The following is a 27,762-nucleotide window of genomic DNA, read 5'->3' on the forward strand; positions in this document are numbered from 1 at the left end:
AACTTCAGATGAGATGTTTCTGCAATTAACTATAATTTTTTTCTATAAAACCTTTGACATGTAAAATCATCATTACAGCACTTAAACATTGCAAACTATATAACAAACTACTATTGATGCTCATGTTTCTGTCCTATTTTCATTCAGTTTACATATTTTCCTTGATAAAAGATTTCTTACGATATTAATGCATTTCATTTATTGGATGCATAAATTTTGCTGGATCTGCAAATATAGCAACATTGCAAGTTGTTTCTAATTTAAGAAAAATTGTTAAAAATATATATTGCACCATGTAAAATTCTCGTGTTTAATTTTCTAGTCACAATAGCTGTTATTTTGCACTTTAGATATATTTTGCTATGTTAGCCAACATTTACCAAATCGGTTTAGTTTCAGAAACCCAAGCTTCAATATTAACTCCCTTACCTGCTTCATAAACAAGTGAGTGAGTGGGGTTTAAATAATAGCAGAATACTTAAATTACTTGTACCCCTAATTATTGTTTTAAATTGTGTTTAATAGAAATGTTGAAGAAGCACCATTTCAGGAATGCAAAGATTATCATGGATATATAAAGGCTGAAACCTTGCAATCCAACGTGGTTTTGAACACCAATGTGATTTTGAAATCAATTGCACAAGCCATGTGGCATGCTTCTGCAAGTAAGAATATCATGTTCTGTTTCGATACTTATGAAAATTAAACACTCCTGACTCTTAACTCCTACCTTGCCTAGATCATTTCTTTTGTGTTGCAAGATGTTCATTTAGGTCCTTGTCAATGGCTTCCGACCATAATGTACATGAAAGTGCATGTTCCAGTTTGCCTCCATTGTTGTGGATTTAAGCAATGGACCAATATTTAACCTGCTTATACTTTCCCCATGCATTTTACAGTTTGCACCCTGAAGGTTTGGTTGTTACTATTGGGCACTACCAAACTCCAGGGAGATAGCATACAGATAAAGTCACATCATACACTTCTTTAGGAACATGAATTAGTCCAACCAAAGAGAATCTGTCTTATTGTGTGTTTTCATTCCATAAAACAACCATCTATGCGAGATTGCCCTTGAGTGCTACCATGGTGATGTTTGTATTCTTCATCCTTGTATAACCATATGTGTAACCAGCAGAGGAGACCTTTCATCCATCAGTAGCGGCTGGAATTACATCCAATTGTCAAGTGTGAAGGGTGAGTGTCTAATTCACTGTTCCATCTCGTTTCCTTGTTTGTTCTTCAATAAAAATGCTTGGCCTGGGTTTTATTATTCTGGAGTGCAGTTTGAATTAAAGTACAGTGCCTTGAGTTACTAATTAACCTATCCAGTGGGTCAAAATATTACTTTGTGCTGATTAAATATTCATGAGAACATTGCATTTGGTAGAATTCAGTAGGCATACTGATTTGAGAAGGCATGAACTGGTTATAGACACAAAATGTTGGTGTAACTCAGCAGGACAGGCAGCATCTCTGGACATTTTGGGTCGAGACCCTTCTTCAGACTCAGAGTCAGATGAGAGGGAGACGGAGATAAGCAAGTGTAAGGTGTGAAAACAAGACTAGCTAGTTATAAGTGATGAAAGTGTGTTTACATTGCTCAGGTTTCAGGAAAGAATAGTGGCAATATGTGTGCTATCTATCTGATGGTTCTGACGTGTGCACAACATGTTTAAAATGCCATTCCGCAGTATTTCACAAGTAAACCCCTGCACCGCCCCCCCCCCCCCCCCCCATAATAATTCAATCATGTCTCATTTCTCTCCTTTTTAAAAGGTGTATTTTTCCTCTTGTGATGGACTTTAAGTCGCTAATTATATTGAATTCTGCCTTTTCTGCTGCCTTGGCATTTTTTACATAAAATGTTTTGCAGCCTCTGCAATTGATTCATACATATGTCAGAACCTCTCCACTGTTTCTCTCTTCCACCACCATTCCTCTCAAATGTGGCCTTATATTGTATGCTTTTTGGGGGTTCAGCATATTTAATTTTCTTTTTTTTTGCAATCCATCACAATCCAAATATTGACATAAGCATTTCAGATACGTGGGTGGATTGTTAGATGCTCATTGCCTTTCTTTATTTGCTTGATTTATTTTCCTGATTATGTTCCAGAATACTTCAAATTAGTTGTTTAGTTTGGATAAGAAAGCTGTCCGATGGTAGCTCACATGATACGAGCAACCTCTACTGTGAGGTTGAACATTTGTTTTAATTTATTTTATGTAGTCTACTCGTCTTCTCCTGGATTCACAGAGCTCTACAACAGCACCCAAGAATTTTCATTGTTCCTCTTTTTTCCTGGTTTGTTAAGAGATAAACTGCTTGCCTTTTTATTGAGAGAACAGTTGGCTTTTTAACCTGCCATTCCTGTTTCATTGTAACTGCTTTTTAGTCATTTTGCCCCTTTCAATCCAAATTCCACTAATTTAATTGTTTTTCTCCGTTTTTAGATCTGCACTATAATTTTTTTTTCCTTGATCTTCAATATTTTATAATTTCTTTGGCTCGTGCATCCTCCTTGCCTTCAAGCCATCATTAGGCAAAAACTGTTTTTCGGCTTGTGTTTGAAAGATGGGGAGTCCATGGATTATTTATTCTTAAAAACAGCGATTAATTATGCAATAATGCTTTTGCACAAACCCTCACTGTTCGACTACTTTTTATCCTCTTTGTGTACCTAGTGCTAATTATTTAATATAAATTTGGTAATGGGGTACGTTGCTCCATAATCTTTGTTCCATGGAAATCTTAAGGAACTTGAGTCTATCTGATATTGCTATTCCATTCATTCATTGTTTTCTTGTAGTATCCTTTCACTTTAGGTCAATTTGCTACACTCTTTGTGTAGCAGCCTCTTAACATATTACTGGAACTTGTTTGGCTGTTCCTCCAGCTGTTTCAGCTGAAACCAGCTAAATATTGTTGGGAAGGACAACTAGAAAGAATTTTGGTATTTGAATCTTTTGCCAAAGTTTAATAAATTGGCCACTGATGTTTAATAAGCAGAAGAACGTCAAGATCTCTCATCAATGTAGATTCTTAAGAAGGTACAACATTTCCTGGTAGCTTTCGTCAAATATCTACTTGGTTCTGGATGATAAAATGACTGTCATAAAATTACTTTTGATTAAAACTAATTGTTGGTCATAAGCCATCCCCTCCCCCACCACAATCAGTCTGAAGAAGGGTCCTGAAACTGCACTGATCCATGTTCTCCAGAGATGTTGCCTGATCCTCTGAGTTACTTGTGTCCTTTTTTTCCATGTTATGTCCCTGTTGTACTCAAAGTTTCAGAGCAGTTGGTCAGATCTGCTCTGATCAACAGTGGCACAGCAGTGGACTCGTGTCTCAATCTGCAAGGTACACAGATTGAGTACAGAGGGTTGTGGGGGGCTGAAGAAATGTCAGTGGCAAGAGGTCAAGTAGGAAACAGGTGATGGAAAAATATAAATTTCCTTCCATTCTAATCTGATTTATGATTTTCTCCTGAGCTTCAAGATCCTCTGTTTTTCATCCAGGTGTTTTCCTGATAGTTTCTGGGGATTTTTTTGATTTACATATAGCTTGACTTTCCTTCCAATTTTTTATGGTTGTTGCATATCCTCAAGTTCTTGAGATGCAATTGAAATGACTTTTTTCATGTTTTTTTGCAATCTTGCTATATTCCCTCTATGTGGTCGTCATCTACCTGGTTAGTTGTATTTTTATATTTAAAAATACTGGTTTAAAAAAATAGGGAAAAGTGTAAAAGGAGAGTGTATGAAATTAAGATAAATAGTAAATATTTCCAAATCTTTGCTATAATTTTTTAAATAAATTCTTAAAACTCTCAGCCTCCTACCTTTTTCTTAACTATCATTCTATAGTCTTTTTATTTTAAAGATCCATTTATCTGCACATCAGATATCTTGCTCCATCGACATCTGGTTTTCAAGCACAGCAGATAACATCAAATCAGCTTGGTTCGGAAAAAGATCCTGTGCGTTTGCACCTGTCTCTGACCAGGGTTGCTCTCTTGATTTGAAAATAACACAAAATCTTGCTCTAAGTAGAATCTTGCATGATCATAAATTAAGCTTTTGAAGTAGTCACTTTGTGATATAGGGACTATAAATTTATGTTCCATAAACAGAAATAGGATAACTTATTATTTGTCTTCTAATTTTGTCTCCCTTTCTATCATTAATCTGTAAGTTGTATGCAATCCCTATTCCAAATGAAAGATTGATAGCTTTTTACAAACTCCTTTTCTTTGTTGGTACTGTGGAATTCGTTGGTGTTTATTTGATGGCATTTCTGGATCTTGGTTTATCGGCTCACAGTGACAGTGAAGCTATCAACTTTAATTGCACTTGCTTTGGGAGAGGAGGGGTTTGAATATGTAGGAACAGTACCTATGTGCTAAACCTCCATTCAGACATTGTAGGTGCTTTGGTGACTTAGATCTGAATGGGCAGGATATTAAATGTGAGTTATTTGTGGAATCATTCCTCATTCCAGAACCAGGGGCCACAGTTTAAGAATAAAGGGTAAGCCATTTAGAACGGAGATGCGGAAAAACTTTTTCAGTCAGAGTTGTAAATCTGTGGAATTCTCTGCCTCAGAAGGCAGTGGAGGCCAGTTCTCTGAATGCATTCAAGAGAGAGCTAGATAGAGCTCTTAAGGATAGCGGAGTCAGGGGGTATGGGGAGAAGGCAGGAATGGGGTACTGATTGGGAATGATCAGCCATGATCACATTGAATGGTGGTGCTGACTCGAAGGGCCGAATGGCCTATTCCTGCACCTATTGTCTATTGTCATTCCACTACATTGTTTTAACTGGTTGTAAACTCAAGTGGCCTATCAACTAGTGTAAATTACTTCAACATTGGCTTTAAAAATCTACCTTTTAAGCCCTGTTAAGATAAAGGTGTCCCTCCAAAAATGAGTGCGCATTCCACTTAAAAAAAACAAAACATTTCAGCCATTTGTTTTAACATTTACTGAATCTATTCCTATGGCAATTAAGTAAAAAAACAAGACCCGACATGAGTGATTGTCTGAATTTTGGAATCGCAAAGTTAGTATATTTTTAAATCTTAATTTTTCTGTAGGTCTTTATCAACCATGTGACAAAGCACTATTGAACATATCAAATCTAGCCATACTGGAGACCATGGACATGAAAGGGACGATCCTCCCAAGGCTGGAGTCCAACTTCACACTGAGTCCCCTAATATTAATGTCCTGGGGTTGCATTTGATCAGGAATACAACTTCACCAACCACACATTCTGAAAGAGAAGGTCAGAAGCTGGATATCCTGTGGTGAACTATCACTTGCATTCCAAAGCTTTCACACCATCTAAAGGGCATGTCAGAAAGATGAAGTACTCTCTTCTTGCTTGGTGAGTGCTGCTCCAATAATTCTGAAGACGTTGGTGTACAGTTTTGATTGCCACACAAGAGAAAAGATATGTGGCTGTGTGGCAAGAAAGATTTGCTAGAATTTTGCCTGGATTGGAAGACTCCACTTAACGAGACTGATTAGATAGGCTAGGCTTGTTTTCCCCAGAGTGAAGAAGGCTGTGGAGAGACCTTTTAGAGATGTATAACATTTGAAGAGGCATAGATGGGAGAAATGATCAAAAACCTATTCCAAAACCCGGAAGGATAAAGGAGTTGGAAACACAGGGACACCTATCTCTTCCCCTGCAGACTGCACATCATCTGGACAAAAATATATTGCTATTCATTTATTTTCATTGGGTTTAAATCTCAGTCTCCTCAATAACACTGGAGGTCGACTGGGAGCTGCCGAAGGTAAGCTTGTTTAAATAGGAAACAGGGCGGGTGGTCGCCCATAAGGGCGAGCATGTCCTCCAGAAGGGCCGACGGCCGTCGGTCCCCGAGGCCCTCCTTGCTCATAATTCGAGCTGCCCCCTCGGCCTCGCTGAGGCCGAACCTCCTGATAAGGAGGTCTTTGAGGCCCGCATATTTGTTAGCCGCGGGGGGGGTCGTTCAGGTAGGGCTTTACTCGCCTTGCTGTCTCCTGGTCCAGGGCGCCGACGACGTAGAAATACTTCGTTTGGTCCACGGTCACGCCTCGCACAGCAAACTGTGCCTCTGCCTGCTGGAACCAGACCTCAGGCTCTTCGGTCCACAGGGTCGGGAGTTTGAGGGAGACGGCATCGAGGTCGGCAGGACCGGGTTGCGCATTACTGCGAGACATCACGACGTGTGATGAATGTTGAGGTCACCAGTGTAGTGGCCTGGCGGAGGCCAGAGAAAAGGCAGGACGCCAGGCAGTTTTAGATAAGGGTCTTTATTAGGCTGTTAGCTCCTGCTCACAGCGTAGTCCACCTAGGGATGAGCCACGCCTCCCAACGGGCTGGCTTTTAACCCCTTACGCCTGTCTGTCACGTGACGAGGAGGCTGACCCAAGGAGTGGCCTGATCCCCAGGGACCGCCACAATATTGTAAATAGGTGAAATTGGCACGTTTGATTGCAATGTTTTGTTTTCCAGTTGATCTCCCAAATGTTTTCCAATTGCAATCCAGAAAATTGTCTTTCTGCACCCACTACTTTTATTTTGAATTGGCTAATTTATGTGGTTTTGCTCAACTACATACAATTTTACCTGTGTACTATAGTATCCTTGCAAATCTTTCAAAATCAGAATATCTTTTCTGTGAGGCAGCATATCTTTTCTCAACACTTTTGACCACTTCCAAGTACTGTAGACCTGCCAAATGAAGTACCTTTCAGAAATGTAAATGAAGATTGCATATGTGGAAGGTGCTGTTTTAATATGATTGTTATTTAAAGTTGATTGAAATGGTGAAACTTGTGGTGTTAACCTTAAACATATTGTGACATTCTTGGTTATTTGGTCATTATAAATTGCCCTTGGTGAGTGGTAGTATCGGTGTGTTGATGATAATGTGGGAATAAATATAAAATAAGGTTTGATGTAAGATTAGTTTAAATGGCTGATTTAAAATGGTGTTGAATCAATGCATCTATGTCTGCACGGCTTCTCTCTGACTTCTATACTTGATGTTTAAGCTTTGATCAGGGGGAAAAAATAAACTTGGTTAAAATTATTTCATATACTACCATTTTGCAATAGATGGTACTATTCACCTCCAGAACCTTAGGCCAAGGTAAATTCTTCTGTACATCTCAACACTGTGGAAATCTATTCATTGGGATTTGCCCAAAGGAATTAAGGCCATTCTGTACCTGTGAATTTACAAATTAGGACTATGCCACTTAAACTTGCTCCTTAAAACTATTCCTGGTCTGATGTTATTGCAGCTCTGCATTTGTCATGCCAGCAATACACTTAATTCCTTGTTTAGCATGGATCACGGGTACATGAGTTTGTATTGAGGTTCTGTTATGAATTGTAATGGCAGGCAGTTAGTGCCCATGTGACTGCCGCAGTGCTAATAGCCGACACATGCAAATGTATAAGCGAGTTTGGTATTACGACTGAGCATGCGCGGGTCATAGGTCGCAGGGGCAAAACATTCTTAATCTGCGTGTAAACAAACCTTCGTTTCATCCGTATTTTCCAGTTTTGCTTTTAGAGGTAAGAAAATATGCTTTCCAAACTGTTAATTAGGTGTGTATATATGGTTAATTTGTACAAAACTACGATGATTTTGTAGGTGTTTTATTGCTTTATGCTTCAGTGAGTGAGCAAGATAGTGACTGAATAACAAGCATTTTTTATTGTTCTTTGTTTTGGAGGGGGGGGTGGAGAATGAAATGAAATGTATGATTTCTATAACTATCAAGAGACTTCTGAATGAGTCACAGTTCATCTGAGGCTAGAATATTTGTCGTAGGTAAGGTTTGATGCAAGTGAAGGACAGCATTTTCTATTTCAACCTGTTTCAGTGCTGCACCGAACGTGTTCTCTTACCCGATCGCAGATATGCTCGCTACTTTTTGTCTGAAATATTGAAATCAATGAAAATGTTACCGTTAATTCGCACTTCAGAATTAAGTTGGGGAGTGGGGCGATCCTGTAACGCGGATATGTTTTCATTTTTCACCAGAGGGTCAACGAAATCCGGCCCACAGTGTTTGGACCCACAAACTCAGTGAAATCAGTCTGAGCCGCCCGCCCCTTTAACACACTCTCTGTTGGTTTAAACCGAAGATAGACACAACAAGCTGAAGTAACTCAACGGTTCGGTCAGACAACATCTCTGAAGAAAAGGATTAGGTGTGTCTGGTTGAGACCCGTCTTCAGACTCAACAACTCACAGTATGTCTGAAATATAATTTATTTTAAATAAACAAGTAAATAAATTATTCTGAAGTGCGAATTAACAGTACCATTTGCTTTGATTTCAACATTTCCGACAAAAAGCAGCAAGCGTGTCTGCGATCGGGTAAGAGAACACGTTCGGTGCAGCACTGAAACAGGTTGAAATAGAAAACGCTGTCCTTAACGCATCAAATTTTAACTACGACGAATATTCAAGCCTCAGAGATGAACACTGACTCATTCAGAAGTCTCTTGATAGTTATAGAAATCATACATTTCATTTCATTCTCCACCCCCCCTCCAAAACAAAGAACAATAAAAAAATGCTTGTTATTCAGTCACTATCTTGCTCACTCACTGAAGCATAAAGCAATAAAGCCTACAAAGTCATTGTAGTTTTGTACAGATTAACCATATATACACCTAATTAACAGTTTTGAAAGCAGTATTTTCTTACCTCTACGAAGCAAAACTGGAAAGTACAAATGAAAGGAAGATTTGTTTACACGCAGCAGATCAGCCAGCGAGAATGTTTTGCCCCTGTGACCTGCGCATGCTCTGTCAAAATACCGAACTCGCTTATTCATCCGGATGCTCTACGCATCCCCACAAAATTCAGCTACAAACGGTACCAAGATTAATAGTACTGAAGATTTGGTACTCATCTGATCATTTCAAGTGGAGATAAGATGCTCTGCACCATAATTGTAAGTGAGAAATTCACCCCTTCAGTAAGATGGGAAATAGAGTAGGCTGCAGAGCTAACAAATGGAAGTTTATTGAAGATTATAAGTAACCATTTCTTTGTAAAAATGGCTGTTATTTTTTCTAAATTGTTTCTATAAAGTTTTCTGTCAACATGGATTGCATTTTGGGCAATCCATTTAACGTGGGACTTCGCAACCTATTTTGGCTGTGGTTTGTGCTGCTCGTCAGTTGACAGCTGGTGGGGCTTGTGACTGAGTGTCATCAGCTATTAAAGCTATTTAAACGGGTGAACCTGCTCGCTTTGAGTCTGAAGAACCTCGTGCTGTGCTGGGCCATCAGAAGACTGAGCTATATTCTGAGGCCTGGTGATCATCTTGGGTAACTTGCTAGTTATTGGAGGATTGCTTTCCATTCAACGTATCCAAATTGCTTCTATATTCATCATAATTAAAATCTATCAATGCAAACATAGGGTATTTTTAAGTCTAATGCTGATTTCTATCTTAGTTCTCATTTCATTGCATGATAAAACAAATGAATGAAAGGCAAGAGAAAGATTGAGTTTTAAGTATTTAATAATGGAGTATTTACAAATTGTGGTTCATTAATTTCCAATTGGGTGTTACCGTTGTATATTTCCTAAATACACCAACTTGTTTGTCAAACATGCTCTGTTCATGGTCCTGTGTTTTTCTACACCATTGTTTGAAATCAAATTGGCACTTGCATCACTGTTACTCAATATCCATTTTATTAAATATCTTCTAACATTTGATCTAAAATGCAGAAAATAATAAAGAAACAAATGTTTCTTTAGAAATACAGCATGGAAAGGCCCTTTGACCCACTGAGTCCACGATGACCTTCAATCACCTGTCCACACTAGTTCTGTTATCCCACTTTCTCATCCACACACTCCACTGAGGGCAATTTATAGAGGTCAATTAACCTCCAGACCTGCAAGTCCTTTGGATATGGGAGGAAACCGGAGCATCTCAAGGAAACCCACGTAATTATAAAGAAGGTGCAAACTCCACTCAGACCACAATTAAGGTTAGATCGAACCTGGGTCTTTGGTGCTGTGAGGTAGCAGCTCAACCAGCTGTACCACTCTACCACGCTGAATGTGGACTGCATTGTTTGCCACTATTTATTTCAAAAGCTGGTCTGATGGTATACTAAATTAGTCGTTAATTTGCCTGATTTATTTATGTTGACATGATACTTTCTTTCTTCCCACAACTCTGGTGAAGAGAGAAAGGAAATGTGCTGCTGAGCATGATATCCTCATTTCATCTGTGAATAAATGTGTGCAGATTTTTAGTACTACTTTCTAGATTTTATATTTCAGTTTCTCCACAGTATAGTTGGTTTTAGGAATGAAATGTATACACAAATAATGCGATTCAAAAAAAAAAAATCCTGATATGATATTTAAGGGTAGGAACCAGAAGTCCATTTGTAATGCCGTACATATTTTGATCTGCACTTTTTGTATCAGTGACCCAGTACACAATTATTTGAATTGTAACTGCTTGATTTTGTTTTGAGTTTAACAAATGCTTTAAGCTCACTGTCGTGTTTGTAGTGGTCTAGGTGGCTGTGGCAGTATTAGTTCAGTAAATCCAATCTTGTCACTTAACTTTCATGGTAAATAACCTGTGATTACAACATTTGAGGCAGGTTGTCCACAGAAAACATAGCATATGCAATAAAGTGTTACTTGCATTACAATTTATTGAAGTTTTATGTGTAATATTGGAAAGATTTGGATGACACATTGTACAGGTTGAATATTGTTTTATTTTCTTCAGCACCCTCGGTTCCAGTCTTTCTGAATTATCGTTTTTTCTGGACCAACAGAGGTCACATAATAATAAAACGAAAGTACACCCCTGACCTTCTAATGACACCCCTCTCGTCTCTCTAAAGCACCAGGGAGTGCCAGAAACCTATGAAACAATTATAAAATGTAAACTGAATGTGAATGGAATGCCCTGCCGACCCAACTCGTGAAGTGCACCAGTGAACCCTTTTCACAAACCGCAGCGCTAGGTTCACCGGTATTTCCAATCTTGGTGAATGAGGGAATAAAAGGTGTTTTTAACCAATGAGATTTGAAGGGGGAGAAAACAGGTGAATACAGGGAAGTTTTGAAAATGTGGGGGGAAAAAAGTTAAAATCTCTCAAATGGTTTATTTGTGGGATTGAGACCATGGATTTAAATCTACCCTCTGTCAAAGTTCATTGGCATTCTGGGAACACAGATTTTGTCCTTTATGGTCTTCGAAGTAGCAACTCAAATCTTCTGTGGTAGGTTGAATTGCTGATTAAAATGCAAATTCATTTTGTTTTAAACTCTCAAGATGATGGTGAAGCTAACAGCAACACCACCAATTGCCCAGCAGCCTGTAACAAACGGCTGCTTTCAGGGTGACTGTGTTTGCCACAAAATTCTGGATGTTTCATGCATGAACACGGACATCTACACTAAATGGGCATTAATCTTTCCAGTAATTTCCACCCCAACATGTCATGCTTGTACATAATATCAATGCTACTTATCAGTAATTCCCATTATATTTTTGAAGATTTAAATAACTGAACAGAAAAGTACATTCTCATAAGAGTTTAGCTTGCTTAAGAGGTTTATGCATTTACATCAACTAAATTTGTATCACTGATTGAATGTAAATTTATGGCTAAAAACAGGGAATTTCAGTGGTGTTGACCTGTGTGGTCACAGCTTGACCTGTGTGGTTGCAACTACAAAACTCCCTAGATATTTGCATATTTGTCTCCCTGATATTGGAACGGTCACGAGATTGGAAAGCCACAAGTGCAACATCATAGTTCAAAAAAATATGATTCTGACAGAATAGACACAATAGCACTATAGAAAGTCAAGTCAAGTCAATTTTATTTGTTTAGCACATTTAAAAACAACCCACGTTGACCAAAGTGCTGTACATCAGTTCAGGTACTAAGAAACGAACATACAATGGCACACAAACATAACAGCACATACATAAACAGTTCACAGCGCCCCCTCAGAGGGCCTCAAACGCTAGGGAGTAGAAATAGGTTTTGAGCCTGGACTTAAAGGAGTCGATGGAGGGGGCAGTTCTGATGGGGAGAGGGATGCTGTTCCACAGTCCAGGAGCTGTAACCGCAAAAGCACGGTCACCCCTGAGCTTAAGCCTAGACCGCGGGATAGTGAGTAGCCCCAAATCGGCCGACCTGAGGGACCTGGAGATAGAGTGGTGGTTAGAAGATTTTTGATATGGGGGGGCAAGCCCGTTTAGGGCTTTGTATGTGAATAGGAGTTGAAGTTGATTCTGTACCGTACTGGGAGCCAGTGGAGAGAGGCCAGAATCGGGGTGATGTGGTCCCTTTTACGGGTACCTGTCAGGAGTCTTGCTGCGGCGTTTTGGACCAATTGCAGGCGGGACAGGGATGATTGGCTGATCCCAGTGTATAGGGAGTTGCAGTAGTCTAGGCGGGAGGAAATGAATGCGTGAATGGTTTTTTCAATGTCGTCAAATTGGAGGAATGGTTTGATTTTAGCTATGGTACGAAGCTGGAAGAAGCTGGCTTTTACCACAGCGTTGACTTGCTTGTCAAACTTTAATGCAGAGTCAAATATCACGCCAAGGTTTTTGACATGCGGTTTGACTAGGGAGGATAGGCTTCCAAGGCTGCCTGTTATCGTTTTGATGGAGTCGGGGGGGCCGAATAGGATGACCTCAGACTTGCTCTCGTTTAGTTAAAAGCATGCTGTTGGAGTGCACAACAGCTTGGTTTGGGAACAACTTTGCCCAAGACTGTAAGAAATTGCAGAGAGTTAGTTATAGATGTATTTGCGTCCACACACAAACCAGACATCCCATCATTGATTCCATTTCCACTTCACACTGCCTCGGAACACAGAAAAGCAGCCCACGTAATCAAAGATTTAAGATAGACACAAAGCTGGAGTAACTCAACGGGTCAGACAGCATCTCTGGAGAAAAGGATCAGGTGACATTTTGGGTTAAGACCCTTATATAATCCTTCCCACACATAATCAAAGACTTGTCCCACCCTAGTCATTACTTCTCCCTGCTCCCAACCAGCAGAAGGTACAAAAGCTTGAAAGTGTGCACCATTGGGCTGGGGGACAGCTTTTTTCTCTTTTATCAGGCTTCTGAACTGTCCTTCCATAATCTAGGGTACTGTCCAATTCCCAATTGAGGCTGCACATTAAATATACTCAGTGAGAATAGATTTGCGATTTGTAGAGGCGTCCAGGATCATGGGAAATAAGCAGAAAAGACAAATTGAAACCAGTGTTTGAGCTGTGGTCTCATTGTGTCAAGCAATCTTGGGGAGCAGATGGTCTGTTCCTGCTATTTATTCTCATGTTAACAAATGTAGAAACTACAGAAAAGTAATTATCTTGAGGACTACGTGAATTTCAGACATCACTAATATACAGCCTGTGGGTTTTCAAAAAAATCTCAAATGGGAAGGGTACTTAGTTACAATGTTTTAATAATGAGCACCTCTTAGTAGCCGTGGGAAAGCAAGTCTGTGCATGTATTTATTACATTGAGAAAAACAGGCCAAAAAAATTACATCTGAATCTTATTACTTTTTTTGTCCATAATTTGTTGCCTATTTAGGAATATGAGGCCCATGTTTTGACGTGGCGACTAGCATTTATGGGCAAAAATAACATTGCATGGTATATGGATTTGGTGTTTTTTGATTCTGCCATATTTTTCAAGAGTTCAATAAATGCATGCAAATGTTTACAGAAGTGCTATTACCTCTACACATTTGAATTAAAGTCAACAAAAATACATTAATTAAAACTTATCTTGTTGTACATGAAGTTGCTGCATAAACTGACTCTGGGAGGAATGCATTGTCACACCAGATCTTGATCTAAACGATTAATAAACCTTGGTATTTGAAATGTCAAACCAATCAGGAAGGAGAATTCTAGTTGCTGGAATATTGATCACCTTTTGTAGCTTTGAAATTGCTAAATGTATTGTAATTAAAAATCACTTAACAATTAAAACCTACAAAGCTAGCTATGTGGTGGTTAAGACTTTTGGTGGAGAGCAATGAATCTTTGAAAAACCATTGGTGCATCGATTGGTGAAATGGTATGGGAGCTCGAGTAATAATTTTTCAAATATTGTTTGTTCAATAAAATAGTGAGAAAGAACAAGAAATTAAAGAAGAGGACCGTTTGATGGAAGAAAAGAAAAAGAAAAAACAAGAAGAGAAGAAGAAGAAGGAAGCTGCTCAGAAAAAGGTATTTTATTTTATATTGGCAATGTCTGCTTATACTTGATTTTTGGTGATGTTATTAAATTGAATCAAGTTTTATGCAAGCTTTTTTGTTTTTCTTTCAGGCTGCTGAACATAAAACCAAAGGTTAGTTATTTGCTCTCTAACTATTCGCATTATTGAAGTAAATTGGCCCTGCACACTCCTTTCCATTCAATGATTAATCATGGAATAAACATTTGATGTTTTGAGAATGATATGATAATTGTTGTTTAATCAATGTCGATACTTCAATTAAAGTGGAATACATTTAGTTCTTTTAATGAAGGATAATATAACCTTTTGTATGATTTTGTCATGGTTAGTTTCCCATCTTGCCTATTTTATGGAATAGTGTACCTTAATTATTTGTTCTGATTATTTAGTTTTTGTAAAAATTCCCATTTGAACTAGACCTTTTGCTGTTCTGATAATTTATTTGGGTGAATTAATTCAAAATACTGTCCTTGATATTTCTCCCCCCACCCCGACCAATCCCCCTACAATCAAAAGACATATCCTATCCTCAAATGCTGAAATACCAATTATTTATATTTATGTTAACTGATAATTAGATTTGCTTTCAATGGACAGTTTTGAATCCACAGCAATGGCAATACCATATTTACTGGGTTTTCATTCAACAGTTGCTTTTCTGGAAGAAAAATTGTAACTACAAACCAAATTTTTGGGGAAGTTTGATACTTCAAACAATTTGGGCACAACTTGTTTATAATAATTGCTCAGTTATTACAGTATATTAGCACCATTTTTTAAATTAGCTGATAAAATGATGGAAATTGCGTCACTTGCTATCAGAAGGCATTTAAAATTTTTTGAGGAAAGATGATGTCAAAGAAATAGTTATCAGAGCAAATTTGATCATAGAAAATAGTCATAGATCAATATAGTGTGGAAACAGGCCCTTCAGCCCAACTTGCCCACATCGGCCAACATGTCCCAGCTACACTAGTCCCACCTGCCTGCGCTTGGTCCATATCCCTCCAAACCGTCCTATCCATGTATCTGTCGGGTTAGTCTCAGCCTCAACTACTTCTGCTGGCAGCTTGTTCCATACACCTACCACCCTTTGTGTGAAAATGTTACCCCTCAGATTCCTATTAAATCTTTTCCCCTTCATCTTGAACTTATGTCCTCTGGTCCTCGATTCCCCTACTCTGGACAAGAGATTCTGTTCATCTAAATGCACGAGGTAGACAAAAATTAAAACATTTAAAAATGTTTCAAGAAATTCCTTAACTGTGGGAGTTATTCATGATTTATTTTTCCTTTGAAGGCTCCAGATAGATTCATAAATTTTAAAAAAAACTATTCTATCCTAAATTGTTAAGATACTTGTTATTTTCTTTTAATAGTTGTGTTCAAAATGAACCACAAATCAAATAGCTGAATAAATTCCTCAATTTATTTAAGCTATCACAAAATACCGGAGTAACTCAGCGGGACAGGCAGCATCTCAGGAGAGAAGGAATGGGTGACGTTTTGGGTTGAGACCCTTCTTCAGACTGATGTCAGGGGAGGGGGCGGGACAAAGATAGGATGTAGTAGGAGACAGGAAGACAGTGGGAGAACTGGGAAGGGGAGGGGAAAGAGAGGGACAGAGGAACTATCTGAAGTTCTCCTTCCGTGCCCTGCGTAAACTTGCCGCAATTTATTTAGGTTAAGTAGTTTGACCCCCTCAGTCAGGCAGCAGTTGTAATTTCATTTATATTTCAGTATGGTCCTTAATGCTCACAATGGGTAATTCGTATTAATGCAATAGGCAGTGGACAGTAAAATCATCATGGTTCTAAAAATAAAATTGTTCGTCCTCAGCACCCACCAGCAGGTTCGGAGAGTAATCCTCTGGTTAGTTTTTGTGCCGAGGGTGAATTTTCTTTTAAAGCAGTTTAAACAAAACCTATGGAGCCAAGTATCCTTTATAATTAAGGGTTTAAAATATTTTTGTTATTCAGATTTTTTTTAAATCTCTCTAAGTGGGGGTTGGAAATACTTTGCACTAATAAAATGTCGTGCTGGCAATAAAGGTCAACTATGTGGAATCTGCACTTTAATTAATGTGGTTTAAGAATCCAGCAAATGGCTTTAAAAAAGCACAGGTAAACTATTAATCATTCTATTAGCTGTGCTCGTCAGTAGGTTGTAGTACAGCTTCGAATGTTTCTATAACTTCCTCCAATTTTTTAATTTAGTTGTGCTTTTGCAACGACTTGGAAGCTGAAGGCCACCTGATATTTCATGACTTTAGTAATTGCATTAATTTTAACAATACACAATTATATTAATCTCAGGAGTTTCATAATATACTAATGAGAAGTTCTGATCTGATATGTTTCAAATTCATTCATGAGATGTTAGCAGCCAATTATTGTCCATCCCTAATTAAAGGCCCTCCAGCCCAAGCTTCCCTCGATATCCTAAGAAAATGCTTGGTTAGACCTTGTAGTTTTACCCAACTTTGTGCATAGAGGTGCCAGCAGCACCACCTTTTGTAATGTGAATATGTTTCACCATATCACTAGTCTCTTCCCTAAATTTCCAAGCTTCGATGACCACCTCTACTGTAAATACAGACAAGAAATATTCATTTATGACCTTGTATCTTCGGTAACTTCACACACAGTCTGACATTGATCCTTAAGGGGTTCTATTTTCTCTCCAGTTACCTTTTTCCCCTTAAGATACACAAGATCTCTGGGGATTCTCCGTTTACCTTGTGTCAAACCTGTCTCATGTCTTATTGTCCTCCTGATTTCATTCTTATGTCCTTCTGCATCCTTGGTATTCCTCAAGGGATTTGCTTGATCCCAGTTGCGTAAACCAGACATATGCTGCTGCCTTTGCCACGAGCAGAGCCTCCATATCCTTCGTCAACCAGGGTTTCCTAATCGGTCAGCCTTATCCTTCATTCTAACAATAACTTGCTAGAACTTGCTAGCTCTGAATTCTTCCTCTCACTTAAAAAAAACTCCACTTGCCAGATGTCTCTTTACCAGCAAGCAGCCTCTCCCAATCAACCGTTCCTCTGATGCTGTCGAAATTAGCTTTGCTCCAATTTGGAATGTGTCCACAAGTTGGTTTATTCCAGAACTATTTAAAAAGTAACAGAATAATGGCCACTAGACAGAAAGTGCTCCTCAACTGGCACTTGAGTCACTTTCTTCGTCTCATTTTCTAATTGGATGTCCGGTATTAGGCCATCTAAACATAGCACAAAAAGTAAGGAAATTTGTGATTGGTAGATTATTTCTTTGTTGTAACAATGCTTCTTGGCAATAAATCTTATACCGTTGGAAAGCCTGTTTATTTCCCTTTTAAATGGTGCCACATTTGTAAGGAATATGCATTTGTGGGATGAGCAGCAGAGCTGAGTATATGGGTTGCGCCCATGAAAAATTTGCCAAATCTTCTCTGCCAATGCCAAACAGCTTATTCTGCCATTGACTCTTGTTCGGTGTTGTTTGGTGGATTGGATGATTGAAGTCTGAAGAAACAAGACATATTGGCAATTTAACAATTTATTCATTTAATAAACAGGAGCCACAGTAGCGTGTGGAAGAACCATACACAGCCATAATAGCCTGGCACCTCCTCCTCATGCTGGTCACCAGCCTGATCACACACTGTTGTGGGATGGCATCCCATTCTTGTCAGCACCTGGGGGTACCAGAAGCTCAAAACAAGAGTCAATAGCAACAGCAGAATAAGCTGTTTGGCATTGGCAGAGAAGATTTGGCAAATTTTTCATGGGCGCAACCCATATACTCAGCTCTGCTGCTCATCCCACAAATGCATGTTCCTTACAAATGTGGCACCATTTAAAAGGGAAATAAACAGGCTTTCCAACGGTATAAGATTTATTGCCAAGAAGCATTGTTACAACAAAGAAATAATCTACCAAACACAAATTTCCTTACTTTTTGTGCTATGTTTATATATTATCATATCATATATATACAGCCGGAAACAGGCCTTTTCGGCCCACCAAGTCTGTGCCGCCCAGCGATCCCCGTACACTAACACTATCCTACACACACTAGGGACAATTTTTACATTTACCCAGCCAATTAACCTACCTACATATTGCTTGTGAAAATCTTCCTGGATCCACCCAAGAAATTCTGCATCATCTAAACCTTGGCTACATCGATACTGGGGGAGTTAAAATAATCTTTTTATTATTCTTAAAGCTATCTGTGATTTTCCTTCATATTTGCTCCTCCAATTCTGGCTGAGTAATGGGAGGCCTACAGGACAATCTGATCAGTCATCAGCTCCTTGTTTCTGAACGCCACCACCCTCTGTATGCAGAATTGTTTTCTAACTTCTCTCCCCAAAAGTGTGGCATGTATCTCCATATTATATTCAGTCCTAGCTTTTATCAGCCAGTGAAAATTTGTTTTTGTTTGCCCTTTATCCATTGTAACAGTTCCCCAATTTATCTTGTAAAATTCTATTTCCAACTGCAGTGTGTGCAATTATCACTCTTAATAAGCTCATTATTGTCACCTTTTGCATCTTACTCAGTGCCAGGATTAATGCTATCTTTCTTGTCATGTCACTCTTTGACTATTTTTGATTATGTTTTTCCGGTGAATAAACATCTTATCCTTTAATTGTTTGGTTATTCTACATATTAATTTTTTGAACCCCCAACTCCCTTCACCCCAACTTTTGTGTTTTTGATCCAACGACAGATTAAGTAACAAGTTACTGCCCAGAGTTGTCTGATTTTAAAAACTTGATGATTTTGATCTTATGGTAGTCGAGGTATGATATATTTCCAAGTTAGAATGCTGTGTGACTTGGTGAATGTGAATGTGCTATGTTCCCATTTTAACTGCTTCCTATGACATTCCAGGCACCACAGATTGTAAGTTTTGAAAGCTATTGTTGAAGAATGCTTGGACTGGTGGTTTAGTGTATCCTGTTGTGGTAGAACACTGCAACTATAATGCACTAGTGGTGGAGGGGGTGAATGTTTTAATTAAGTAGATGGGGCAGCAGTCAAATAGATATTGTTTCTTGATTGAGTTGTGTGGTTTGTGAGTAGGACTGAATCTTTTTTCCTTTTACTTCGTTTGTGTCAAGATAGTCAAAGTGCTCTCATAATGAACATGTGTGTTATTTGTTATTGATTGCTCAGCTTTTAATCTACTTATACAGTTGCAGTATTTGTAACCCGATATGTATGTGCGATATGATTCTCTCGTCTTAGGTCGTTGGTGTATCTAGAATATTGGTTGTGATTTGATTTGGACTATGATAATGCAATTAAATGTTGGGACATGTTTTTGAACTTTATCTTGTTGGAGTTGCTCACTGCTTGGCACTTGAGTGACCTGAATGTTGCAAAAGTTTCAGCTAGAATGTTGTTGGTTTCTTCTTAGTTTTGTTTTTTAGTTTTAGGGATGCAGTGTGGAAACAGGCCCTTCGGCCCACTGAGTCTGCACCAACCATTGATCCTCGCACACCTGAGGCTGAGATGGTTGGACTTCACTAACCACAAACATCTTTCAATTGTATTGGAGATGGCTTTTCATTCTTTTTCATATTTTACTTAGTTTTTGACTGAATAACATGCTTTGTCAAATGATGCCTGGATATCAAAGTAGATAGAAGATCTTGTGCAATGGCTGGAATTTTTTATTTTTATTGTACACATTTGAATAAGGTTGCAACTTTGTCTGGAATCAATTGTCCCTACCATCACCTATGCATCAATCAGTGGACTGTGAAGTGCTGTTTGATGGCACTGTTGATGATGCCATTTGAAACCTGTTGATGGTTGGTATTGTAACTGGCCAGAATGAGGTTGTCTTGTTTTTGAGAACAATACATTCTTTGGCAATGTTCCACCTTCAAAAAACTAAATAAAGCAGATGCTGGAAATCTGAAATGAAACGCAACATTCTGGAAATAATCAGTAGCGCAGGTGGCATCAGTGGAAAGGGCAGCAGTTTTAAATCATTTAGGTTTGGTTTAAAAAAGTGTACTTTTTTCAAAGGAGTGATGGAAAACTTAAGAGTTAGGTGTTCAGAGTTCTATGCGTGCTTGTATACATCATCAAAGCCTAATGTATAGGTACAATAACAAATGGGTGGAATGTTGACCTCGAGTGTGGATATTTGGGGTGTTGCCTTGTCCATGCTGCATCTGGAATAATACGTACAGTTTGTTCTCCATACAAAGGATATATTTGTAATAGAGGGAGTACATTGAAAGTTAACTATATTGAGTCCTGAGATAAGATTTGTCATATGAGGAGCGATTAAGCTCATCCTGATGGCCACTTCTGTGTGTGGCTGTATCAGGCTGTGTGTAGAGCCAAAGCACATGGGCAGCAAGTGTCATTACCTGCTGAGGTTCTAGCTGTCCCCAGTGTTGCGAAGGATGGGTCTCGGGCAGATGCTGCGCAATGTGCCAGTTTGCTGAACATTGCTGCACCATCTGTCCTTGGTGGAAAGGCTTTTCCGGACCAGCACCTTTGACCACAAGTCCATCAGGCAGTGGTCAGTGTGGAATATCCTGCAGGGACTGCAGAAAACGGACTAAATGGATCCTGTGGCGTGTTTCCCTGAGCAGACTGCCCAGTTTTTCTGGCGAAATGCTTCATTGCCAGAAGTCACCAACAAGCTGACTTTCTTAATTCTGTCCAGACTTTAGGAAAATAAGGCATGCTGGTGATGTCTCCAGTGACCGGGGTGGCAAGCACCAGAAGTCATGGCTCAAAAATAAGGGATCAGCCATTCAGGACTAAGTTTAGTAGAGATTTCTTCACCTGCAAGATGGTGAACAATGTCTACTGCTCTACCCTCGTGTCATTGTTTAAAAAAACAAATCAAATTTGAGACATGGTTCCTACACACAAAGCCATGCTGACTACCCCTAATCAATCCTTGTCTTTCAAAATGTAAATAAATATTGTCTCTCAGAATCCCTTCTCTTGAACTTATTTTGGTTTATCTGTGCTGCCCTTAAATAAGGACACAATATAAACTATCCTCTAGTCTCTGTTAGCTTGTCTGTGGACAACAAAGATATAAAAACCAATATCCCATAAATCTCACTTGTTTTCCATAGCATCCTAGATACACCTGATCTGGCCCTAGGGATTTATTCACCTTTTATGCGTTTTCAATATCACTGTTCCCTTCCCTGAACTCGTTAGCTTCCACGTCCTTCTTGTTAAATATAGGCAAGCAGTGTTAATTTAGGAATCACCCATTACCCATGGTCCACACGTTAATTCTTAAGGGGATCTACTCTCTCCCGAGTTAACCTTTACTCTTAATATATTGACAATTGTTTGAGATCCTCCATCTTGTCTGCCCATTTTTTTACCCTACTAGATTATTTGTACTTCTACATCCCTTGAACTCTTCAAGGGACTTGGTTTATCCCAGCTGCTTATATCTGGAGATCCTTCCCTATCCCTAACCAGACCCATTATCCATCATCAACCTTAGTTCCCTAACCTCGTCCTCCACTCTAACAGTCACATGCTGGCCATGTACGCTTCTTAACTCTTTGTCCATAGACAAGCTTCTTAACTCCCAAAGTGCCAGACTTCTTGTCTATTGCCTTGGCAATTAGTCTTACCTCAATTTTGGACTTTAACTTGAGGACCAGTCCCATCTTTTCCTCAGGCTACCTTGAAATTAACTTAATTTCATATGTGTTGTTTGTAAATGTCTTAATGTAATGATTCGAGTGATTCTTAACAGAAAAAGTGCATGTGGGGCAGTGGAAATAAATTTGGTTACAAATTTATATTTTTACATGCTTGCATGTTGAATTGCAGGAAATTCAGTTTTACGTTTAAATTTCATGATTTTTGACTAAGTTGCCTCTACATCTGCTTTATTATGATTTGCAACTCCCTCGGTGCATGGTCCGATATAGCACAAATTATTAAGTTCCTAAGTTAATTTAACAGCATTTGGAACCACTTAGACTCTGACACATTGTGGTAATGAGAGGTGATTGGTTGGATTTCTAATGCAGAAGTAAATGCTAGGATTGTTATGCGTGCATATTGCTGTTAAAATGGTTTGTTTTGATAGAGGTTTGCTGTGCAGAACTTGGGTGCAATAAATTATTTTGCTCGGAAATGTGTACCAAATGGTTTGCATTCTTTTAAAAGGAACTTGGCTAACAGTTGGCTGTGTAATTGAAGTAACTGTGTCTAGAAATATTGCAGGCTTGGCTGAAAGTCAAACTCAACAAGTTAAACTTTTCTGGTACACTTTGAAAAGTGGTGCAGGTACAGTGTCTTCCAAGGTCATTCTCCATGAAAAGATTATTGTTTCTACCTTGAGAATTGGGTGACAGTCAGCTATTCGAGATCGGCAATGCTCGAAAATGGAATGTAAACCGGCACCATTTGCATTTACCTATTCGCCATTTCTAATGAGGCCTGAAAGGAAAAAATGGGAATGTAGTTTCCGCTGAGTATTTTGACTTCCTTTTTGATATTGTATTGTGCTGAACAGCTATCCTCTAGCAAGCTGCAAGAGCAGCAGGTAAAGAATCAAATACCATTTCACTTATGCCTTCAGCCTGACTTTTATAAAATATCTTTTGACGATTGTACATCTTATCAGCTACTACCTAATTAACATAATTTTATGCAAGAAGTTTAAATATAATTTATTTATTGAATTGGCATTGCTAGCTAGGTCAGCCTTTGATGCCTATTCTACATTGTTCATCCATCCAAGTAGCTGACCCATTTCAGAGAACGTAGTTGGTGGGTCTGGAATCCCACATAGCTCAGGTTGAACAAGAGTGGCAGATTTCCACCCGTGTTGTACATTTCATGGCAATCTGGTAGTTTCATGGTTGCAATCACTTGTACACTGAATTCAAACGTTGTCTTTCTATCATTAATCCAAGCAAATGGATACTAGTAACTGCTATGCTTTGTCACCCACCCTAGTTGACAAAATTGGTATTATGTTTCAATGTTTTGAGCACTCTTTTATGGTTTAAGGGGGTGGGAAAGGGTGTTTAATTGTGTTATTTTTTGTCATATTTAAATACTGGTTTCCCTTTAACCAACTCACTTCACTTAATTTAATCTTGAACGTGCTATTCTTGTATTTTGAGACAAGCTTGCATTTTGCAGACTTGTAGTCTTTTAGTTTTGAGATCAAAAATTGCTTAAGTGTGCATTTAAGCATATAATATTTGCTTTTGACTTGCCAAGCCATGCTACAGAAACATCACGTGTTGCTAAGTGTTGCCAAATCATTTTTGTATTTAGTTGTTGCTTTTCTGATTTAAAGTTAACCGCTTTCATAGAAGTAAGCAAATTTGCTGCAAGTGCCGGAAAAAAAACTAAGTACTGACAATCTGCGAATTATGAAAGTTCGAGTAATGGAATTTCTCCTTTACAGAATTCACAAATCACTACCATTTATATCTAGGATATAAAATAAGAATTTTCTTTTACAAAATTTGTGGAAAAACAAGTAAATAAGCAAAGAGCTCAAAGTGCCAGTGTAACTCAGCGTGCAGCGTAGGTTTACTAGGTTAATTCCCGGAATGGCGGGACTATCATATGTTGAAAGACTGGAGCGACTAGGCTTGTATACACTGGAATTTAGAAGGATGAGAGGAGATCTTATCGAAACGTATAAGATTATTAAAGGGTTGGACACGTTAGAGGCAGGAAACATGTTCCCAATGTTGGGGGAGTCCAGAACAAGGGGCCACAGTTTAAGAATAAGCGGTAGGCCATTTAGAACTGAGATGAGGGAAAACTTTTTCAGTCAGAGAGTTGTGAATCTGTGGAATTCTGTGCCTCAGAAGGCAGTGAAGGCCAATTCTCTGAATGCATTCAGGGGGTATGGGGAGAAGGCAGGAACGGGGTACTGATTGAGAATGATCAGCCATGATCACATTGAATGACGGTGCTGGCTCGAAGGGCCGAATGGCCTCCTTCTGCACCTATTGTCTATTGTCAGCGATTTGAGCAGCATCTTGGGAAGACATGGAATAGGTGACATTTCTGGTCAGGGCCCTTCTTTCCTCCACAGATAATGCATGACCCTTTGAGCTATTCCAACTCTTTGTGCTCTCCATTCCAGATTCTGCAGAGTAGAATTCAGCAACTACAGTTCCTTGGAACTGACCCAATGTAACTGATGCTTAAACATGAAAAGCAAAAAAAGTAGCAGTTCTCTTGATAGAATTGCATGTGAAAGTAAACACCGATTTTTATTTTGTAGACTGTGGAGTGTGCTCCAAAATAGGAAAAAAGCTGAAAAGGAAGGCACTGGCTATTTAAAATGTGAATATAGTACTTCCTTCCTCAAGTCCTTACTGATGTTCCTTTTGACCAAGCTGCCAGTTATGCTGAGATATAATTGTTTTATTACCTTCCCTTCTGTATTGAGATATTGGAGCTATTCAAACCTGTTCCCATTTAATTATGATATTTGTCAGTGGCAATCCTTCTTCTGTGTCTAAAACTTGACTGTTTATATTTTCAGATGCATTTTTCATTTCAATCAATTGAAGCTTGGAGATTCTGTGCCTTGAAGGGTAGCAAATGTGACCCCACTGTATAAGATAGGGAGAGAAACAAGTGGTAGCCAGTTAGCTGTTAGCTTAATATCAGTAGTAGGGAAAATGTTGGTATCCTTCATCAGACTAAAGAAGGGTCCCGACCCGAAACATCGTCTGTCCATTCCCTCCACAATTGCTGCTTGACCCACTGAGTTCCTCAACCACTTTGTTTTGCTCAAGATTCCAGTGTTTGCAGTTTCTTGTCTCCTGATTTTGAGGGTATGATAAGTGATCTCCGTGAAGGATAAAGAAATTAAAAAGATTCTCAATGTAGATGCTGAGAGATGGATATTTCTTCCAGTTGAGAAATTTGAAACTAGTGGCCATACACAAGGCAGATATTTCAGTGATATGCAGAAAAATTCCTTTATTTAATTTAGTTATAAACCTATTGAATTCTCTGCCTTTTAATTTAGCTATTGTTGTTTATAGAAGTAAATTCAAGACACTTTTAGATATTTTGAACTTGTGTCATTCCAAGTGGAATTAGATAGGAAAATGGATTTTGATCTTTGCAGTGGACTAGCCTTGCCAGACTATTGGACCTACTGCGGATGTTGGGTATTTAATATTCTTGATTGACATACTATTCATCACCCAACATTCATTGGCTCCAACAGCTCCTTGCAGTCTGCTGTGTAAAATTTACTGCAGTGGATAGCTAATTTATAATTAATGCAACCCCCCAACCCATAACTTCTATAAGGCAACACTTGCATGGGTAGGCATAAATCAACAATATTGTCATCACGGGCAAGGCTATTGAAATATATAGTTGTAGATTGTATTTTGCTCAACTGTATATAGCCACAGTGTTCACCCCATCATGTTTTTGACTTTCATTGTTACTGCACACATGTCTTTGATTCCACTCCTCTCCTTGAGCTACCTTCATTCACTATTCGTATCTCAATTTTCCATCTCATTCAAACCCCCCCCCCCCCCCCTTTTTTCTAACCACCTCATAATCTCATTCTGTCTTTAGTCTTTCATTTTAGTTCCTTCTTTCCCCACCCATCTAATCTTGAAGTACTAATTTCTTTCTGCCTAGTCTTGAATAGTAATTCTTTTATCTAACCTCAAACTCCAGTCCAGATAATTTTGTTTTAACCTTTACTGCATTTGTGGCTCTCATTTGGCTCAGTGTTGTAAAATGTATAGTTCCTGTGGCTTCGTATGTGATCTACTTTGCTTAAATTTTGATGCCTGAATAAACCATCTTTCTGCATCCTCCATGGATGACTTTGTCCTTATGAACATCAGCAACTCTCATTTGAGATAATCATCTTTGATTTTTTCCATTTAATATTCACACCCTCTAGTGTGACCACTCCATTATTGGCAGCCATGACTTCAAAGACGTCAAATGACTTCTAGGACACTTGAAGTATCGTCCAAAACATAGGTTGCATTTGTAGTGAAAAATTGCATGGGTTCAATTTTGAATATTGCAGAGCATATATAAAACTAACATCCCATTCAGGAGTGTAAGATTGGAGGAGGTAGGGTTAAAGATCAACTGAGGCAGAAATCAAATATAAGGAACAAGTAAACTATAGCAATAACCGGTAAGCAGTAAATAATAGTAAACAGTCATAGGATGGTAGATGAATCTCTCTGGAAGATGGGACCACATGAATTCATTGTCGAGGATTATGTTCTGATTTTTTTGATATATAGCCAACACAAACAAGTATTAAGGACAAAGGCGATGGATCAATGCAAAATAGCAGCAAGTTTCATGTATAAAGGATTTTTGGCATGGCAAACAAAAACATCCTAAGGCCTGTTGCAACAATATGAAACTAAAGTTTAATGCAAGTCTTAAAGGAGATATTGGGGCAACTGACCAAAAATATGGTGAAAGAGCATCTAACAGTGAAAGGTAGAGTAGTAAAAAGATTTTTGAATGATTTCCTAAGCTTAGTATTTTGAAAACTAAATTCATTGTAGATGATGGTTACATTTAAAAATAAACAAGAAGCCAGCATTAAGAGTGCAGAATCAAGTAGATTATAGGGCTAAAGAGATTGCAGAGATAACAGCCCTAACTTCATGGAGGGATTTAAAAAGTGGAATCCGTGATAATAGAAAATACAGGACAGGTACTTTGTAAATGTTAGAGCATGTGTTTGGATTACTACTTTTGAAGAGTATCATAATTAAAGCAGACAGGATTACATTTGGTTCGTCGACTATAGAAGTAACACAAGTGTGACTGACTGAGAGTAACAGAAGCAGATGAGGGAGAATTTAACATCGCTGTGAATGGCTCGATTGTAATCATGTATTGTCTTTTCACTGACTGGCTAGCGTACAACAAGATTCTCACTGCACTGACGGTACACATGACAATAAACTAAAACCGAAACTGAGAGCAAAATCTGGAAATGTGACTGAGGTGGTAATGGACAGTCATACTGAAGATACAGATGTGAACTCCAAGACCTAACTAAAGTTGTGGACAGTCAGTTGACTTATTGGCCTCCACATATTCCCATTATGTGAATAGTCCTTTTTTTAAACAATCTGCTATCTACTATTTAGACAAAATAGTTTATTTCCCTTTTACGAACCTTAAACTTGCATTTTGGTTGCTTCATAAGTCATAGGAGCAGAATTAAGCCATTCAGTCCATTGAGTATATTCCGCCATTCAATCATGGCTGATCGATCTTTCTCACTCAACCCCATTCTCCTTCGTTCTTCCTGCAACCTTTGACACCCTTACTAATTAAGAGCCTATTAATGTCTGTTTTTAAAAATACCCAAAGACTTGGACTCCACAGCTGTCTGTGGCAATGAATTACACAGATTCATCACCCTGGTTAGATATGTTTTGATCAAGCTACTTTTGTTACTCACC

General features: G+C 38.6%; 1 protein-coding gene across 14 annotated transcripts in view; it reads left to right on the top strand.

Moving 5' to 3' along the window:
- The window catches only part of tnrc6c1 (trinucleotide repeat containing adaptor 6C1), a 443,993-nt gene that overhangs the window by 352,884 nt on the left and 63,347 nt on the right, over positions 1 to 27,762 (top strand). For 13 of the 14 annotated variants that reach the window (XM_078401021.1, XM_078401026.1, XM_078401034.1 and 10 more), the window contains 2 exons: positions 14,188 to 14,287; positions 14,388 to 14,409. In XM_078401021.1, coding sequence (XP_078257147.1) covers positions 14,188 to 14,287; positions 14,388 to 14,409 — 122 coding nt within the window. Of the gene's footprint in view, positions 1 to 5,361; positions 5,395 to 14,187; positions 14,288 to 14,387; positions 14,410 to 27,762 lie in introns of those variants that run through there. The other variant, XM_078401025.1, reaches the window with a different exon arrangement.

Source organism: Rhinoraja longicauda, chromosome 6, assembly GCF_053455715.1.
Source record: "Rhinoraja longicauda isolate Sanriku21f chromosome 6, sRhiLon1.1, whole genome shotgun sequence".
Classification (NCBI taxonomy): domain Eukaryota; kingdom Metazoa; phylum Chordata; class Chondrichthyes; order Rajiformes; family Arhynchobatidae; genus Rhinoraja; species Rhinoraja longicauda.